Below are 17960 nucleotides of genomic sequence, written 5' to 3'. Positions count from 1 at the left end.
GAACATCCTAAGAAAGTATGCAAGCTTAAGCGTTCCATTTATGGACTTAAGCAAGCATCACGGAGTTGGAATCATCGCTTCGACCAAGTGATAAAAGAAAATGGATTTACTCGATCTGTCGAGGAACCATGTCTATATATCAAGTCGAGTGGGAGCAAGATTGTCTTCCTAATATTGTATGTTGACGACATACTCCCGATTGGGAATGACATACCTCTCTTAACTTCGGTGAAAGTATGGTTGAAAAACCATTTCCAGATGAAAGATCTGGGAGAGGCACAGAGAATTCTAGGCATCCGTATCTATCGAGATAGATCACGACGGATGTTATCTCTCAGTCAGGAGTCTTACATAGACAAAGTCCTAGAGAGATTCAGCATGACTAACTCCAAGAAGGGGTTTCTTCCTATGACTGTGGGTGCATTTGAGCAAGTCTCAGGCACCGGAGACACCGGAAGAGAAAGAGCGCATGACACGGATTCCTTATGCTTCGGCTATAGGATCAATCATGTATGCCATGATATGCACACGTCCGGACGTGGCATATGCATTGAGTATGACAAGTCGATTCCAACAAAGAACCAGGTGAACCACATTGGTTGGCTGTCAAGAACATTCTTAAGTACCTCCAGAGGACTAAAGATTGGGCATTGACTTATGGAGGCTCTCAAACGCTATGCGCAACCGATTCTGTGCAGATGCTAGCTTCCAAACGGATCGTGATGACTCGAAATCTCGTCAGGATTCGTTTTTACTCTTAATGGCGCTGCAGTCACTGGAAGAGTTCGAAACAAAAACTGTTACAAGAGATTCTACGACCGAGTCCGAGTACTATGCCGCGTCCGAAGCTACAAAGGAAGCGATATGGATGCGTCAATTCTTACATGGGCTATCTGTAGTGCCTAGTTCGAATGACCCGATCACCATCTATTGCGACAATAGTGGTGCCATCTTCCAAGCTAAGGAGCCTAAGTCTAGCAACAAGTCTAGACATGTACAACGGAAAGCTCATCTAATCCGGATTACGTGGAGCAAAAGACGAGAGTGATAGAAAAGATTGCTACGAGATGACAACATAGCAGATCCTCTCACTAAAGCATTACGACAAGATAAGCATGAAGGGCACGTTAATTCCATGGGAATTAAACGTGTTCCTAAGTTGTAGTACTCTTTTATGGATCTGATTCATCCTCTCTTGTACTCTATACGACATCATCGTTTTGATATTTTATATATATATTTTGTTTTTCATGTGGAATTGTACGACGATTTTGAACACCACAAAGTGAACTGAACAAACATCATATCTTGTTAGTCCTTAATTGCCCACATGAGCTGATAACTCTGGCAATTATTTTGTGACGTTGGTTGATGGTGGGTTCAACGAGCCATAAGTCAACCGGTTGACTGACCAATCACAGAGGCGATTTATACGGATATTTCGTAGGACACCATTGTGACATCGACGTGGAGTCCTAAATGTTTTATAACATTCGTTGCCCGGTCGTGGATAGGACTTCCATGGTGATCCTTAGAGTCGAATCTCTTGACTATCGACTGTCTCTTGAGACTACGGCAGATTTTGGGTGACTTTGGTTTCTTTCTCACGGTCATCCGTAATAAGGGGCCAAGTAGTTTTTTTTCGGGTCATTTCATGTCGTGCTTAGATCGGAAGGAGTCGAGTTGAAGGAAATATTCAGCCTTTATCGGGTACTCGATATTTCTCAGGGCCACTCGAGGAGTCAGAATCTGAAATGCATGGCCATGCTCGGATACGGATTCGTTTTATCAGTTAAGTTACTCTCTAGTCGGGAAACCACTCTAGATACGGATCGATTGTAAAATACGACCTTTGTGGATCCAGATCCGCAAATTGTTTTACATTGAGTGGGAGAAATTTTTAAATGAATATGAGAATCGGTTATCGCACATACACTTGTACGGACAAGTGGGAGTTTGTTGGAGCTTGTGTCCTCCGGTTAGTGCGGATAACGTCATTGCACATACACTTGTACGGACAAGTGGGAGCTTGTTGGGGTTGGTGTCCTTAATGATTAGTGCAAGGACTTATAAACCTCTAAAAGGATCAAAGGGCATACTTTTGGTATTATTATCGGTTGATCCACGTTTATCAATAACGGTTGGCTTGCTAGATAAGTTTGACGTTATTGTCATACGGATGGCGGTGATCAACTGGTCCCTAAAAGTCACACCTATAGGATACGTTCGAGAGACGTGACGGTATGAAAATACAGTCATGTAGATGCAAAATTTGACTAACCAGTTAGTCCGAGTTATTTGACTAGTAATTAGTCAAATATGTGATGTTGAGATATTATATTTAATACGGATTAAATATCATGGGCTAAGGCGAATTAACAGATTAATTCGTGAAATTAAATATACGTGATTTATATTTAATTAAATGTATATTAAAAATAATTATACAATATTTGTTTTGTCGGACACGTATTAATAATTCAACTAACCCGTATTATTAGCCGATGCCTTAATTTCCGATAACCGATAACAGTTTATAATACAAACCCGTCATATACATTTTAGTATTTAACTAACCAGGACCTCGAGTTAAAACCAAGAGGAAGTGGAAGCCCACTTCCCCTTGTGGGTCACGGTTTTGGCCGAAATAGGAGAACAAAAGGAGACCTCCTCCTTCGGTTAAACCTAATCATCATTTGAAACAAAAATTAGGGTTTTGAAGAGTATTCTTCTCGAAAAACCGGAGATCTCTCATCTCGACAAAACTCACATCAGTTCTCCCTATATTGCAAGGCAATCGGAGAACACCGTTCTAGCACAAGGGCATATCTCGGACAAAGTCTTGGGTGTAACGATTAGGAGGAAATCGCTTTGATTTTTTCTTTACGCCACAATTTAAAGGACCCGAGGTTATTTCTTGTTCCTTATCGTTTCTATTGTTTTTATGTTTTATGACAATATTCGCATGTCTAAATTTACGTTATAGTCCTGCAATTTAAGGGGTAGTATACGGATATTAACCCACAAAAAACATACGAATATAAATAGATAGTATAATATTTTCTCATTATTAAATCGGGTTGGATATTGATATAGGTGCAAAAAAGATGGTATACTTTTTCGTGTGTTATTTGTCCCATATTGAAAAATAATGTAGGTGTGGTAAATATACTACATATAAATAGTTGAATTGTCCCACATCAGAAAATTATCATAAGGTGGGGGTGATCTTAAAAATTAATTAGGAAAGTATCATAAATAATATTTTTTGATGTAAAAAATAAAGTGGAGAATCTTTTAATTATTATAATATTTATTTCCTATATTATATTCAAGTGATGTTTCTAATTTTTATATAAAAAATTTACATTTCATTTGGCAAAAAAATATCGTTAAGAAAATTATGAAAATAACATAATTTGATTCGTGGTAAAAATGATATCATTGGCGTATAGATTTCATACAATTTGTACATATATAAAATTGTGTGCTTCTTAGTATGTTATATGTCCACATTGAAAAATAATGTAGGATTATATAAAAATAATAGAATTGTCCCACATCGAAAGATTAACATAAGATGTAGTTGTCTTATGATTATAAATATGTGGCATCCTTGGAACTTAGATATCAACCTAACATCTTTTGCGTCTCTTAAATAAGATATTTAGACTTTTGATCATATCTAAATAAATGATTAGACATAAGAGGTAAATATTAAGACATTATAACCTATTTTTTTTACTAAGTTAATTACCCCGTTACAACGCACGGGCATCCAAACTAGTAATCTAATATTTTGAACTCCAGACCAGGAGATATAGTCTATCAAAATTTATTTAGTTAAAAACTTCTGACTAACCATTACTTTTGTAATAAGTTAGGCCCTAGTCTTTTGGACTTAATTTTAGTTCTAAAAAGTTCAGTTCAGTTCAGTTCAGTTCAGTTCAGTTCAGTTTAGCACTATTAAGTTCAGTTCAGTTCAGTTCAGATCAGTGTAGTTTAGTTCAGTCCAGAGTAGTTTATTTCAACATTATTATTATTATTATTATTATTATTATTATTATTATTATTATTTTATATTCTTATTCTTATCATTATTATTATATTAATTTATTTACTATTGTTATTATTTTATTAAATTTTATTTTTAATATTTATTATATTACTATTTATATTTATTATATTTAATTATTATTATATTATTGTTGTTAATGGAAATATTAGGATATTAATATTTATTATTATTATTATTATTATTATTATTATATTAATATTATTATTATATTATATTTATTATTTTATTAATATATTCATTTTTATTAATATTATTATTTATTGCTATTATATTAATTAGTTATTATATTACATCTATTATTATTTTACTAATTATATAAATTATTATTATTTATAATATTTATATTATCTTATCATATTTGTTTTTTAGTTATTATTAATATAATATATTATTTAATATATTATATTATTATTAATAATATTATTTGTATTACTATTATTATTATTATTATTATTATTATTATTATTATTATATTTCTATTTTATTTTTTATGTTACTTATTTGATTATTATTATATTATATTGATATTTTATTAATAATAATAATAATAATAATAATGAATAATATTATTATAACATTTATTATTATTATTGGTATTATTATTATTATAATAATACTTCCTCCGTTCTAAAATAATTGACGTTTTTAACTTACAAGGTGAGCCTTTGAATTCAATTTATACAAAAATCTTGATCGGAAAATTATAAAAATTACACCATAAAATTCCTTACGAATAGAGCTTTAATATGAGTATACATTTCAACATATTTAGTCATATATTTTGAGAGATATTGAAGAGAGAAGTGAATGTCTCGAAAAGTGAGAGCGACAATTAAAAAAAACAGAGGGGGTAATAATAATTATTATTATTATCTTTTTATTTTTATTTTTATTTTTATTTTATTTCAGTTCAGTTCAGTTCAGTTCTCTTAAGTTCAGTTCAGCTCTATTAAGTAATTTAAGTTCAGTTCAGTTCAGACAATTTCAGTCCAAAAGAACAGGGTCTTAAAGCGGTGATATCTTTTTTCCAAATCGAAGGTCACGTAAAGACATCTTTTTTCCAACATGTTAGATACTTTCTTCTCACAGGTCTTGTTTGGTAATTGGTATAAGCAAATATTTTTATAACGGAAAACATAAGCAATATATCGTTCACAAGTTTATACTGGGAAACATTATCAATACATCGTTAACATATTTTAGTCACATATCTACCAAAGTTGGCTGGTGTGAGTGGTAAGGACTTTCATTTTTTAAACAAGTGGTGAGAGGGATCAACCCATTAAATTGTCTTCAGTATCTCGAAGGAGATTGCCCCATCAATCGGTAGGGATACTCCTGATCAACAACAAAAAATATTTTAGTCACATATTCAACATCTTAAACTATAATTCCTCCGATTCAATCCAATGCAATCATTTACTTTTCGGTGGTTTTCGAGCCTGACACTTTTAACTGTACTTTTCATCTTCCTACATAACATTTTTCACAAAAAACTACTATTATTTTAGAGTAAATTAGATTTTACTCCCTTTTGAAACACGTTTTGCTAAAATTACTCCCTTTTAAAACAATTTGCTAAAATTACTCCCATAACTTCACCTCAGGCAAGAAATTGCTCCCAAAACCCAACTCGCGCCAAATATTTCGTCTTTTTTTGAATTTTTCCGCCTTTTTTCTATTTTCATGACCAATTTGCCCCTGAAATCCCTTCAACTTTATGTATCGATTTCGCCTCCGTGGTTGTTGTGCCGCCATGCCCGTCATCCACCTCGTGCCCCGGACAATCCAACCGCCACCTCTTTTCCGATCACCCTCCCTCCTTCCTCACTCATTCTATTGACTTTTGATAAGGCCGCTACAATCATACCTTCATTGAATTTTCAAACTCGAAAGCAATCTTTATAGCACTAAGAGACGATCTTTTGGGCAAAACCCATCAACAATGTCCCCAAATTTGACTGAGAAAATTTTGATTTTGTAACTCATTCCATTTCGAATCGCTATTAATAACATCATCCATTCGTTTCCTGAGAGTGGGAAATCGCTGCAGTTCATTAACTAGACAACGATGGTGGGTGACGCTGAGCGGCGTGCGTGGTGGGTGACAGACTGACAGCAAGCCTTTCGGTGGGTGATGATGAGCGGCGTGCGTGGTGGGTGACAGCAAGCCTTTCGGCGGGTGACGATGAGTGGCGTAGTGGGTGATGTGAGGATGAGAAAGGAATATAACATGGTGAAGGGATTTCAAGGGCAAACTGGTCATAAATTCAAAAAAAGACGGAATATTAGGCCTGAGTTGGCTTTTGGGAGCAATTTCTTGCCTGAGGTAAAGATATGGGAGTAATTTTAGCAAATCGTTTTAAAAGGGAGTAATTTTAGCAAAACGTGTTTTAAAAGGGAGTAAAATCTAATTTACTCATTATTTTATGAAAGATATTTTCATAACAAAGCTAAATACTCCGTTCCGTATGTTAGATTGATACTCCGTATTTTTTTAATGAATTAACAGTCAAAGTCTTCAATGTTTGACTTCCAATAGATAAATGGATGCATTGGATTTGATTGGGTTGGAGGAGTATAAGTTTTAGGGGCCGGAATAAAGCTAATATAGACGAATAAAGCTCACATAACATTTCGACCAAAGTTCAGGGGATGAAATCCATTTAAGACAATCAAAAGCTCAGCTCTCACCAGAAAATACGGACATTCGAGTGCAAATTTCCGGCATAGAACAATAGGACGTATTTGATTTACACAAGTGGTGACAGACTCACATTTTACCTTAGGTGTTATCAGTAAGGGCACCCCCAATACTAAAAGACACTCGTTTTATTCCAATCATTTGTTTACCTTTTTTATTCTTTGGGAGTATTTTAATCAAAGTGAACAAACGAAGAGTACTCCGTACTCCTGAACACAATGGACCATCTCTATGCCTCGGATAAATCCTCAACTGGAAAAGGCGAAGCAAGGCTTGGAACATATTTTGCGATATCAACCCTCCCATTGAACGTCATGAGTATCGAGTGTTGCATGGGTTTTGTACTTCTGTCAACTACACACAATGTTCTCCGGAAATCCCTTGATGGGGGGCAGTCGTTGTAAACCCGGAATGGTACTGTCACAAAGATGTTGCTAGTCCTCGTAAACCCGATCATTTGAGAGAACGCGTCTATAAACAACCCCTTTGGTAGAAAAATACACTTCTCTTGCTTATTTAATTCTAATATCTCCATTACCACTTCTCTCTTTGTCCAAATAGGGTACAACCTGCTCAAACACCCTCCTATGACTCCTAATAAGGAATTGCGGCGGTACGTGTTCAACTGAATTATGTCAAATCGCTCGTCCTTCAAATCAAACCTAACAATTACAAAAGGATCTTGCAATTGTGACATGCTAAAAGCAACCCAATGCAATTTTTCATCAACAAGGTGTTAACACGAGCAGAGGGGTGAGAAAAGGGAGATTTCTTTAGATCGGATTAAATTAAGTAGATTGGTATTATTCAGTTTGACTTTAGTTTCTTATTCTTGTTCGATTCCAATCGGTTTGTGCTATTTTGGGTTCATTACGAAACGAGTCTGATTAATCTCAAATTAGGTAAATAGTTTTCTTGACTTGGGTGTAAATAATGGCGAAACTAAGCTTGGAACACATTTTAGTCAGTCATTCATAGCGGATGCATACTATGTTTAGTCTGGTGATAAATCTTGGTTAAACAATCTTACAAGAGACCTCGCGCAAGTAGATGATAAGATAAAACCTTAGTATAAAACCGAATGTAAACCCGGTCAAGGAGCTAGGAAATAATTATTGCATCTATCTTCCGACGGCTCCTCTATTTGAAATGGCATAACTAGGCTTGGAACATATCTTGCAATCTCAATGTACTCATTAAACCTTGAAAGTATTCTGTATTGCATAGGTCTAGCACGCGTGTCAACTATCCCCAAAATTCTACTTGGGAATATTATCGTTCCCTTGTAATTGAATGGCAAAGTCACAAAATACTTGTCAGTCTTCGTAAATCCGATTATTTGAGAGAATATTTCAAATGTCAACCCATTTGGTATACCTATAGATTTCACCACTGCAGGAGGTTCCAATATATGTATTAACTTGTCGCCTTTGTTATACTTGCACTCGCCCAAACACCCTCCCATAACTCCTAAGAAGTCCGACATATTCCGTTTGACCTTAATCATGTCAAACCTCTCAACCGCTAAATCAAAAATAATTAGTAAACCACCAGCTTGGTTACTATATGCACGCCAATATAGTTTTTCAGTAACAAGCACTCCTTGTCCAAAAAGAAAATAAGGGTTATGACCTAAGTCAATATTTCTCCACCTATTTTCCCTCAAAGAGAAGATACAACCAATGGTAGTTTGTACGTTCCCTTGACGTATTGTCAAAATTCCAATAAATTTGTAGTCGTCAACAGATGATACATACCCAAATCCAGAAGTTGTGAAATAGGTAGTGGCTTTATTAAAACGCTTTAAATACTCATCTGAAGCATACTTGTGAAACTTACGGGTAGCCGGATTCCATAAAATAAAGTAATTACAAGTAAGTGAGGTTAAGCAAACCAACCCATTGCAGGATCCTGTAAGTTGAAGACGATCATCGTTTTCAACCGAAAACCTCGGGTCGAGTTTAACCAAATTATCTTCAAGATTGCCAGAAAGTTGATCATCATCGTAAGAAAAAACGTAAAAATTCATAAGATCCATAATAAACAAGGTGTGTGGAGTGAAGGGTGAGAAAAGGGGGATTTAATAAGGTGAACATTGACAAAATTGGAAGAAGAAAGAGTAGAATACCATTGTTTCGAAATTGACTTAAATCGAAGAATTGATTTGACGGGTAATCTAGTAAGAATTTCTTGAATATCAAATCGTCAGAGAGGTAACTTAGTTGCTCAATCAGTTGTTCCTTCTTAGAAGTATGCGGGTGTATGTTTCCCATTTTCTCAGATTTAATTGTAAATTGTAAAGAATGACAGTGAAGTGAATTGTAGAATTAGGGTTTGTTCATGTGAATTGTGAAGTTAATTAATATATTTATTCTATTAAGATATGGCAAATTTAACAAAAATACTCCAACCTTTCTGATCTCCAATTTCCTATATATCTCTTAGTCACCACATATAATAAGATTACTAAGAGTATTACCATAATTAGGTAAACTCATATTCACGTCACGTAGGAGGTTTGAATGCGCGATCCCTCAAGGGTTTTGATCCCGCATTTCGAAGGATCAAATATTTTCTTCGCCAAGCCCAGGGGTGTTAACGAGCCGAGCCGAGCCCGAGTTTGGCCTTGCTCGGCTTGTGCTCAAGAACTAAAACTCGAGCTTGACCCGATATCGAGCTTATCTGAGTTATGTGCTCGTTATCAAGCTTGCTAGCTTTAATGCGAGCTCGAGTCCGATATTTTCAATAAGAAGGCTCGAAGATTATACGTAAAAATATTTGGCAAATCAGTGAGATATTTTGTATGTGTGATACAAATATATAATCATGATAGAATATTTTTATAACATATGAGCAATATATTATTTAATCACACAAGTTCGAGCCGATCAAGAGCTTTTCGAGTTGAGCCAGCGTATGCTGGGCTTGACTCGTTAAGCTCTAGAGCCGATCCCGAGCCCAAGTCGAGCTCGCACGAGCCGATCTTTGACCGAGCCAATCTCGAGTTGTTCGTGAGCTGTCTCGTCTCATTATCACCCTTAGCCAAGTAATTGCACGTTTGAATAGTAATCTAGACAAAATTACAAGCCGATATAGTAATAAGCACTATGTAGGGTAATGATTAATGAATACATGCGTGAAAGCCCATAAATTCAGGTAAAGCTTAGAGAGGAACTAATGAAAGACGGTAAAATTACAGAACAACAATTATTTAAAGAGGTAGAGATAATTACTAATTAAGCAAGAGGTAGAGATAAAATTACATTCAAATTAAACTAACAAAAAAACTACCATGTTTCCTACTATGAGAAGCCCAATACAATTTTTCATCAATATTTATTGCTTCAAAATTGAAAAGTGGTCTTATATGGTTTAAATTACCGTCCCCGACCCCATATTTGTACACTTTGCGGGTAGCTACGTTCCATTCAAGAAAACATTTACACGAAGGCGCCACGGCTATATGAAACGACCCATTGAAGAATCCTACTAGTTGAAGGCAACAATAATCATTGTTGTCAACGCCAAAGTCGGCTTCAATTTTTACCAAATTATCTTTAGGATTACGAGTAATTTGATCATATTCATAAGAAAAAAGGTAGTAATTCTTGCCAGATTTGACGAACAAGGTGTAAATCCCAGGAGCATAAGGGTGAGAGTAGATTAATTTGATAAGGTAGGCATTGATAAATTCACGAGAAGAAAGAGTAGAGTATCATTGTCTTGAAACCGACTTAAATCTAAGAATAGATTTAATGGGTAATTTTGTAAGTATTTCAGTTATTAAATCATCAGAGAGGTACCTTTGGTTCTCCCCTCTTCGCCTAAATCTGACTTGGCCTCGTCTACCTTTTCGACGAACATTATTTGGCACTTTGTCTCTCATTGTCTCATAGAAGAATAGGGAAGAATAGGGAAGGGCTTGTTATTTATATACTCACTCCTATTCTAAATAACTTTCCATCTTTCTTTTTCCATCTATTTACAATATTTTTCCTCTTTTCTTATTTAGTAAAGTTTTATATTTTCCTTTTTCTAATCACATCATCGGACAACAATACCCCACAATATCATATTTATCTTATTTTAACCACCTTACCCCACAATCAATCAATCAATACTATATATTAATTTCAGAAATCAAGGGATTTCAATGTAATTAAAGAAATTTATACAAATTAAATATAACATATAGTTTTAAATCGATAGCACCGTAAAATGGACCTGATAAAGGGACTCACGAAAATATTTTATTTATTTAAATACAAGCCGGATAAAATTAATGGGAATAATGAATTTAACAAAAAAAAGGAATTAGTACAAGAAATAATAGTTACCACGGGAGTAGTGAAAGTAATGATATTAACAAAGAATGTTAATAGTGGGGTAATGAATGTGTCTCATAATTAGAAAATAAATTTTACATTTCATCATAATTATAAGATATGGCATAGAAAAATATATTACTAATAGTAAACGTGTGTGTTAGATAACTCCAACATAGTTTATTTCATTGAAAATAAAATTTAACGGTAAATAGAGGTAGCCCGGGCGAAGCCAGGCACTAAACCTGGTAATACTTATTTTAATTACCTTACTCTGCAATATCTTCTCTCTCTCCAATTACATCACCCTACCACAATACTATATCCTTAATTCTCGTGTCATCCATAAATAAGGAGAGTTATTCTGAATAGGAGAGAGTATACGGGTTTGGCTTAATAATTATATATGGGTTTGAATTAGTAACAAGGGATGGTATGTAGTAGAGTTGGCAACCCGGGCCATGGCACAACGGACGGCCCAGGTAGGGGACGAGAACATCCCGACCAACAGAGTCTTGGGTTCTGTAGCGAGCCGGCCCGAGCACTGTACAGCCACGACGCGAGGTTTGATAAAAAGTCAGACCTAGGCACAACACAGCAAGCCCGACAGCCCGGCCCTAAAGTTGGCCCTAGATATGTGTATTGTTGGGGAATTATACCAATTACTACTATAAACATTAGTATAATGTTGTTCTTTGTAATTTACTTTGGAGCTTTAAGTTGCATAGCATCACAATAAACACATCACTTTAATCATTTATAAAAAAAACAAATTAAGTCATTGGGCCGGCCCACGGGCCAGGTACGGCCCGAACACGACTTTGACAGTGGGGGACCGCACGACACGGCCCGTTAGCACGATTAACTCTGACTGAACCGGGCCAAAATTTCGGCTGGGCACGACGGACCGGCACCTGGGCCGTCACGACTCACGACATGACCCATTGCTAACTCTAGATGGTAATATGGTACCGACTAACGAGATTTGAGACTAGTTTCACCCTCTTACTTAAGACATGTACCATACATAGACAATTACAAGTTTTGTGCGTATTCCTCATTGTTGGTAACATTTGACAATGGTGTCTTCATGACCTCGAGGTGTGGGAATGTGTCGAGCTTCTCAGACCCGGGTCACACCATAGCTAACAAGGCATTGAATTTCTATAATAAGGCAGTATCACTTTAAGAATATATTATGTCGAGGTTGAAATAATGCTTTCTAAACTCCGTTATTCCCTTTATTTTCTTTATTTTCGGCTAAATACTTCGCTTATGTTACATAACCTATTGTAAAATTTAATTGATTCTTTAGAATTTCAGATCCTATCAAACAAGCTAAAGTTCTACAATAATACTAATAAGTACAATCTAATAATAAGCATATTATAACGGGTATAACGATATACTTCAATCAACTGTTTTGCAAGAGACTTAATATCTTAATCCAAGTAAATAATGATGAATATAAATTATGTCAAATTGCCTTAAAAAAACTTAACTTTTCAGTACATCATACCAATGTCTTTATACTGGCCAAGGAGCAAGAGAACAATGGGTTAATCATACCAGATACCACGGTGGCACGGCCTACTGTCTTTATGCCTCCGACAACTCCTCAATGGGAATAGGCGATAACAGGCTTGGGACATAGCTGATAAAATTAAGCGGCGCATTATTGAACTTCAAAAGCGTTTTGCATTGCATAGGTTTCATAACTGAGTCAACTAACCACAGCATTCTACTCTCAGCCCGCTTAACTTCGACCCCATCGTTGGATTTCCCCGTTGCAAAAAAACCGCCGGTCCTCGTGTACCCAATCACTTGAGAGTCCATGTCTAATATCATCTCCTTTGGTAGATCAATAGATCTATCTATTATAGTAGATCCCAATATTTGAATTATTAAATCAATACCTGGATTTGTGCTATCATATTTGGACTCGCTCAAAGGCGCTCCCATGACTCCTAAGTAGGAGAAGCGGACCAAGTTCAACTTAATTACATCAAACTTCTCTAGCACGAAATCAAAGCAAACAATTACAGGGGTAATTTGTACACTATAACCAACCCAATATATTTTTTCATTAAGAAGCATTGGCTTTCCATAAGGAAAAACAACATCATGATTAAAATCAATTTTTCTCCACTTATTTTCCCAAAAAGAGAAGATATGAGCAATATTACTAATTTGTTCACTTCCCCATCCTATTGTCGAAATTCGAACATATTTATAGTCATCAACAGATGATACCTACCCAAATCCAGGAGCTACAAAAGGGATACCAACATTATTAATACCCATTAAACACCCACCTGACTCATATTTGTGCAGCTTACGGGTAGCCGGGTTCCATAAACAAAAGTATTCACCAAAAGGTTTACTTAAACAAACTAACCCATTGCAGCATCCTGCAAGTATAAGATAATCTTTTTCGCCAAAGTCGATGTCTAGTTTATCCAAATTATCTTCTAAGTTACCAGAGATTTGATCATCATCATAAGAAAATAGGTAACAATCCTTATCACTCATGATAAACAAGGTGTTTACCGGAGCACATGGGTGAGAGAAGGGGGATTTGGCAAGATTAAAACTTGCAAATTTGGAAGAGGAGAGAGTACAGTACCATTGTTTTGAAACTGACTTAAATCGAATAATGGATTTAACGGGTAATCTTGTAAGAATTTCGTGAATAATAAGATCATCAGAGAGGTAACTACGTTGCTCAATAACATCATTCTCCTTACTCTCCGTCATGGAATCCAAGCTCTTGGGCATACGTGAAAGCAAACACGGGAGACAGTTGCCCATCTTGTATTTCTTCTATGTGTGTAAAACAAGGGTTTTATTTTTGGTTTTAATAAAGCCAAACTTATTTACAAGGGTGGTTTGGTTAGCAAACTTATAGACTCTATACTTACCATCTATACTACTTGTTACTAATGAGTAATGAGTAATATGCTGTTGTAAAACATTTTAACCTAGAAATACAGCCCTAGTAGAAATGGCTTGGATCCGCCCCTTCCTCCGACAACTCCTCAATGGGAAAAGGCGAAACCAGGCTTGGAACATATTTGACAATATCAAGATTATCAACCGGTTCCTCAAACTTCATAAGCGCTTTGTATTGCACGGGTTTCATACCTGATTCAACTAACCACAACGTTGTTTCGCTGAGTCGTTCTTCCTCGACAATGAAATTCCCCGTCACAAAAAAACCGCCAGTCCTCGTGTACCCAATTATTTCGCATAGGTCGAATATTGTCTCCTTTGGGAAAACAAAAGATTTTTGTACTACAGTAGATTCCATTATTTGCATTATTAACTCGTCACATGTACTTGTGCAATTAAAGTTGAACCCGCTCAAACACCCTCCCATGACTCCTTTGCCAACGAAGTCGTCCCCGCTCAACTTAATTATGTCAAACTTCTCTAGCTCCAAATCAAAGCGAACAAAAAATTCCAAATTTTCTCCCCAATTTTTCGTTTAGCTTGTTTATAATGACCACCCCAATATAATTTTTCGTCAACAAGAACTGCTCGTCTATAAAGAATAACAACATCATCATCGTCGAACTCAATTTTTCTCCACTTATTTTCTCTAAGAGAGAAGACATGAACAATATAACTTGGTTGTGTAGTTTCCAAAATTCGAACATATTTATAGTCATCATCAGATGATGTATACCCAAATCCATGAGCCATAAAAAGGTAATCGTGCCAATCAAAACGCATTAAACACTCGTCTGAAGCATATTTGAACCATTTGCGTGTAGCCGGGTTCCATAAAATGAAATATTCACAACCAAGAGAGTTCAAACAAATCAACCCATTGCAGCACCCAGTAAATATAAGTGTTCCGGGTGTAATTCCAGAGCAATTATATGTTACCACCCGTGCTTGTAGAATGACGTCTTTAGTTGAATCCTCCTTGCGGTCTCCTGAAACGATGAACAAACTGAGGGCTCGGCTTTGGGCCGAGCGAACTCACTCCGACGCTCAAGTCAGTAACTTAGAGAGGTAAGTTGTTGTTACTTGGCAAAGTACGTATTGTAGAGAGATAAGGAAGATATTACCAGATGAATAGTGATTCTTAGGTTAAATTGTGGATCCTTTACTCAATGAGAGTAGAGGAGTATTTATAGACTTTCACCTTTTGTCACGTAGTGGCCAAGTGGCCAAGTGGCTAGCAGGTGGAAAGACTGATCTACCCTCGGCCGAGGGACCCACGGCAGGCCGACGGGCCCTGTTGGCTCACCGCCGAGGGGTCTTGGATATGAGTTCGCGGATGTGTGCCCCGACCGGCTGGTTTTCCCGGCCGGGACCCATCTGACAGGCCGACAGGCCTCGTCGGTTAGGCTGTCTAAGCCGTTGACTTGCTGTGGATATCTTTGACCTTGCTCAATATGTTGACTGGTCAGCGGGTGCAGAATATGCCCCATCAATTTGCCCCCAGCGTAGTCTATGCCGTGGTATGGGCTGCGATGTATGTTGAGCGTTTATTCTGCGCAAGACAAAATTTTATGCCCCGGCTTCTTCTACCTCGGCGTGGCTCTGCTTAGGCCGTACCATATCCCCCCTCCACATGGTTGTGTAATGGACATCCGATGTGGAAAAGGCAATGACTCTGGCTGAGACCAGGGTGGAGAGTGCCGGTTGTTTCTGATTGCCCCATGGCCGGTGCTTTCTGGCTTGGTTGATCATGTGGCCGGCGGAGAAACGGATACTTAGGAATTTGTTGAGGAAGATGAACAGGCAGAGAGATATGAAGGGGCGTGTTGAAGACGCTTGGTCACTGTTGCATTGATTGACATTCAACTGTTGCAACGATTGACATTCCGTGGTTGCATGTCCGACACGTGTCTGTTTGTTGATTGGCTGACGTTTCATGGGCTGAGCCCTGATTGGTCCTTCTTCATGGGCTTTCCCCTATAAATAGGGCAGTTAATCCCTGAAATTGGGCACCAATTTCATTTTCTCAAAAATTTTCTTCTTTCTAGCCCTTGTGACGAAACCTCTCTCTAGCTTTCAGAATCATTACTCCGGCGTGGCATTTTTCTTCAAGGTAAACAAATAAATTCTCTTTTTAACTCGTAAGTTTTGTTGTAACATGTCTTCTGCTGGTGCTGGACCTAGTAAGCCTGCGCCGGGGGGTTCCCCGTCGCGTCTTGATGAGGAGGAGATACTAAACGCCATCCCGATAAGGTTTGGGGGCCCTAGGTCTCCGTCTCTTGAAGTCGATCCAAAAGCTCCGGAGGGTGGGGAGGATGATGATCTTGATGATGACTGTGAGGAAGGGATCCCTTCTGGTGAAGAGAGGCCGCATATCCTGGACCACGGCGAGCGTGCATGATCGGTCTCGACCGTGCCTGGACAATAAATTCGCCGATTGTTCCGGTGGAACTCTTTTCGAGGGTCATTTCTACTTCGGTGAGGGGTACAAAATTGTTATCCCTGGGAAGGGTCAGGCGGTCTGTTGCCCTCCTCCGGGTCATATCGGCGTATATATCAGGCATCTGGAGTATGGCCTCCGGTTTCCTTTGAATAAATACGGCACGGCCATCATCAAAGCTAAGAACGTCGCCGTGGCTCAACTGCATCCGTTGGCCATTAGGACGATAGTTGGCTTCGTGTGGCTCTGTCTTTTCAAGGGGGAGGTACCTACAGTTAACTTATTCCGCCGGCTTAATCATCTTCGGGTATCGACCCCCGGTAAGGTGGGGTGGTACAGCATGCAGATGGAGCCGGGCGTCCTCTCTGTTGATAAGCTTTCTTCCTGCAAGGACTGGAAGGGGCGGTGGGTGTATGTCCAAGTGCCGGATGACTATCCGTTGCCCCGGTCCTTCCAGCACCAAGTCAACTTACGGTGCGAGAGCAAAAGGGAGCGTGAAAAATGGGTCTCCTAGAGTAAGCACAAGATGGATGCCAGCAAGGTTCCTCTTGGTCGACGAGGAGCGAGCGATCTGTTGTTTGATCTTTGAGAAGGGATGGGTGCCCCCGACTCAGATTATTCTTCAGGATGAGCTGCTTTGCCGCGTCGGCCTCATACCGGCCCTCAACCAGGGTGAGTAGGGTCGGTGTGAGGCCCATCTTTGCTTATTACGCTCCTGTTTTTAGAGCTTTGTTTTACTTCTTTTATGTAACTCTTGTCTAGTTTCTTGCAGACCGGTTTGGCCAGGATCTGTCTGAGGATACCTTGAAGAGGTTGGGGCTTGATAAGGACGGGAACGTCGTTGAGCGGCACCCTCAGGCCGACGCGCGTGATCGTAGATTGGCTCCCAACGAACTTATGGACAAGCAGCTGAAGGCACTGGACCAGGCGGCGGCTCAAGCACGGGTTCTCGGGGGCGTGCCGAAGAGAACATTAAAGGCAAGGTCTAGGTCGGCGACGTTGTCGATCCCAACTCCCTCTTCAACCCCAACGGTCCAGAAGGAGCATGTGGAGGTCATCGATGTCTCAGGAGATGGTGGCCGTTGCGAGAGGGCCCTCCTCCTCCCAAGAAGAGAAAAGAGCCCGGCTTCCTGCCGCCGGGAAAAGAGTGATTCACCCGGTCCTCCAACTAAGAGGGTCTAGACTGGTACGGACCTAACTTTGTGGTTGGACTTAGCTGGTTCATTATGCATTCCCGATGACGAGACTCTCGATGTGTCGATGAATGTTGACATGGATCGTTGTGTAAATTTTTTGTAGATAGCCGTCGGCGGCCGTTCGTTCTTCGATCGGCAATTAGACAAGCAGCCTGAGAAGGCGGGTGATAGGAATGTCACCGTTGACTCCGCACTCCAGAAGGTTCCCCCCGCCGAGCTTGTGGCAGAGGGTGCAAAAATATCCAAGAGGCTGGCGAAGTGGACT

General features: G+C 38.3%; 3 protein-coding genes across 3 annotated transcripts in view; all 3 read right to left on the bottom strand.

The window, feature by feature from the left end:
* LOC141606436 (F-box/kelch-repeat protein At3g06240-like) overlaps positions 1-17960 on the bottom strand; it is a 116057-nt gene that overhangs the window by 79535 nt on the left and 18562 nt on the right. The window lies entirely within an intron of this gene.
* On the bottom strand, positions 7876-8820 carry LOC141608603 (F-box/kelch-repeat protein At3g23880-like). Its single transcript, XM_074427943.1, has one exon. The coding sequence runs from the start codon at positions 8818-8820 to the stop codon at positions 7876-7878; it is 945 nt and encodes a 314-aa protein (XP_074284044.1).
* On the bottom strand, positions 12707-13918 carry LOC141608602 (putative F-box/kelch-repeat protein At1g13200). Its single transcript, XM_074427942.1, has 2 exons — positions 13423-13918; positions 12707-13314 (listed from the first exon to the last, which is right to left on the bottom strand). Exons 1-2 carry the CDS (start codon positions 13916-13918, stop codon positions 12707-12709), a joined length of 1104 nt encoding a protein of 367 aa, XP_074284043.1.

The sequence above is a fragment of the Silene latifolia genome, chromosome 10 (genome assembly GCF_048544455.1).
Source record: "Silene latifolia isolate original U9 population chromosome 10, ASM4854445v1, whole genome shotgun sequence".
Taxonomy (NCBI): Eukaryota; Viridiplantae; Streptophyta; class Magnoliopsida; order Caryophyllales; family Caryophyllaceae; genus Silene; species Silene latifolia.
Note: the sequence above shows the minus strand (reverse complement) of the source record. Positions and strands in the feature narration are given on the sequence as shown.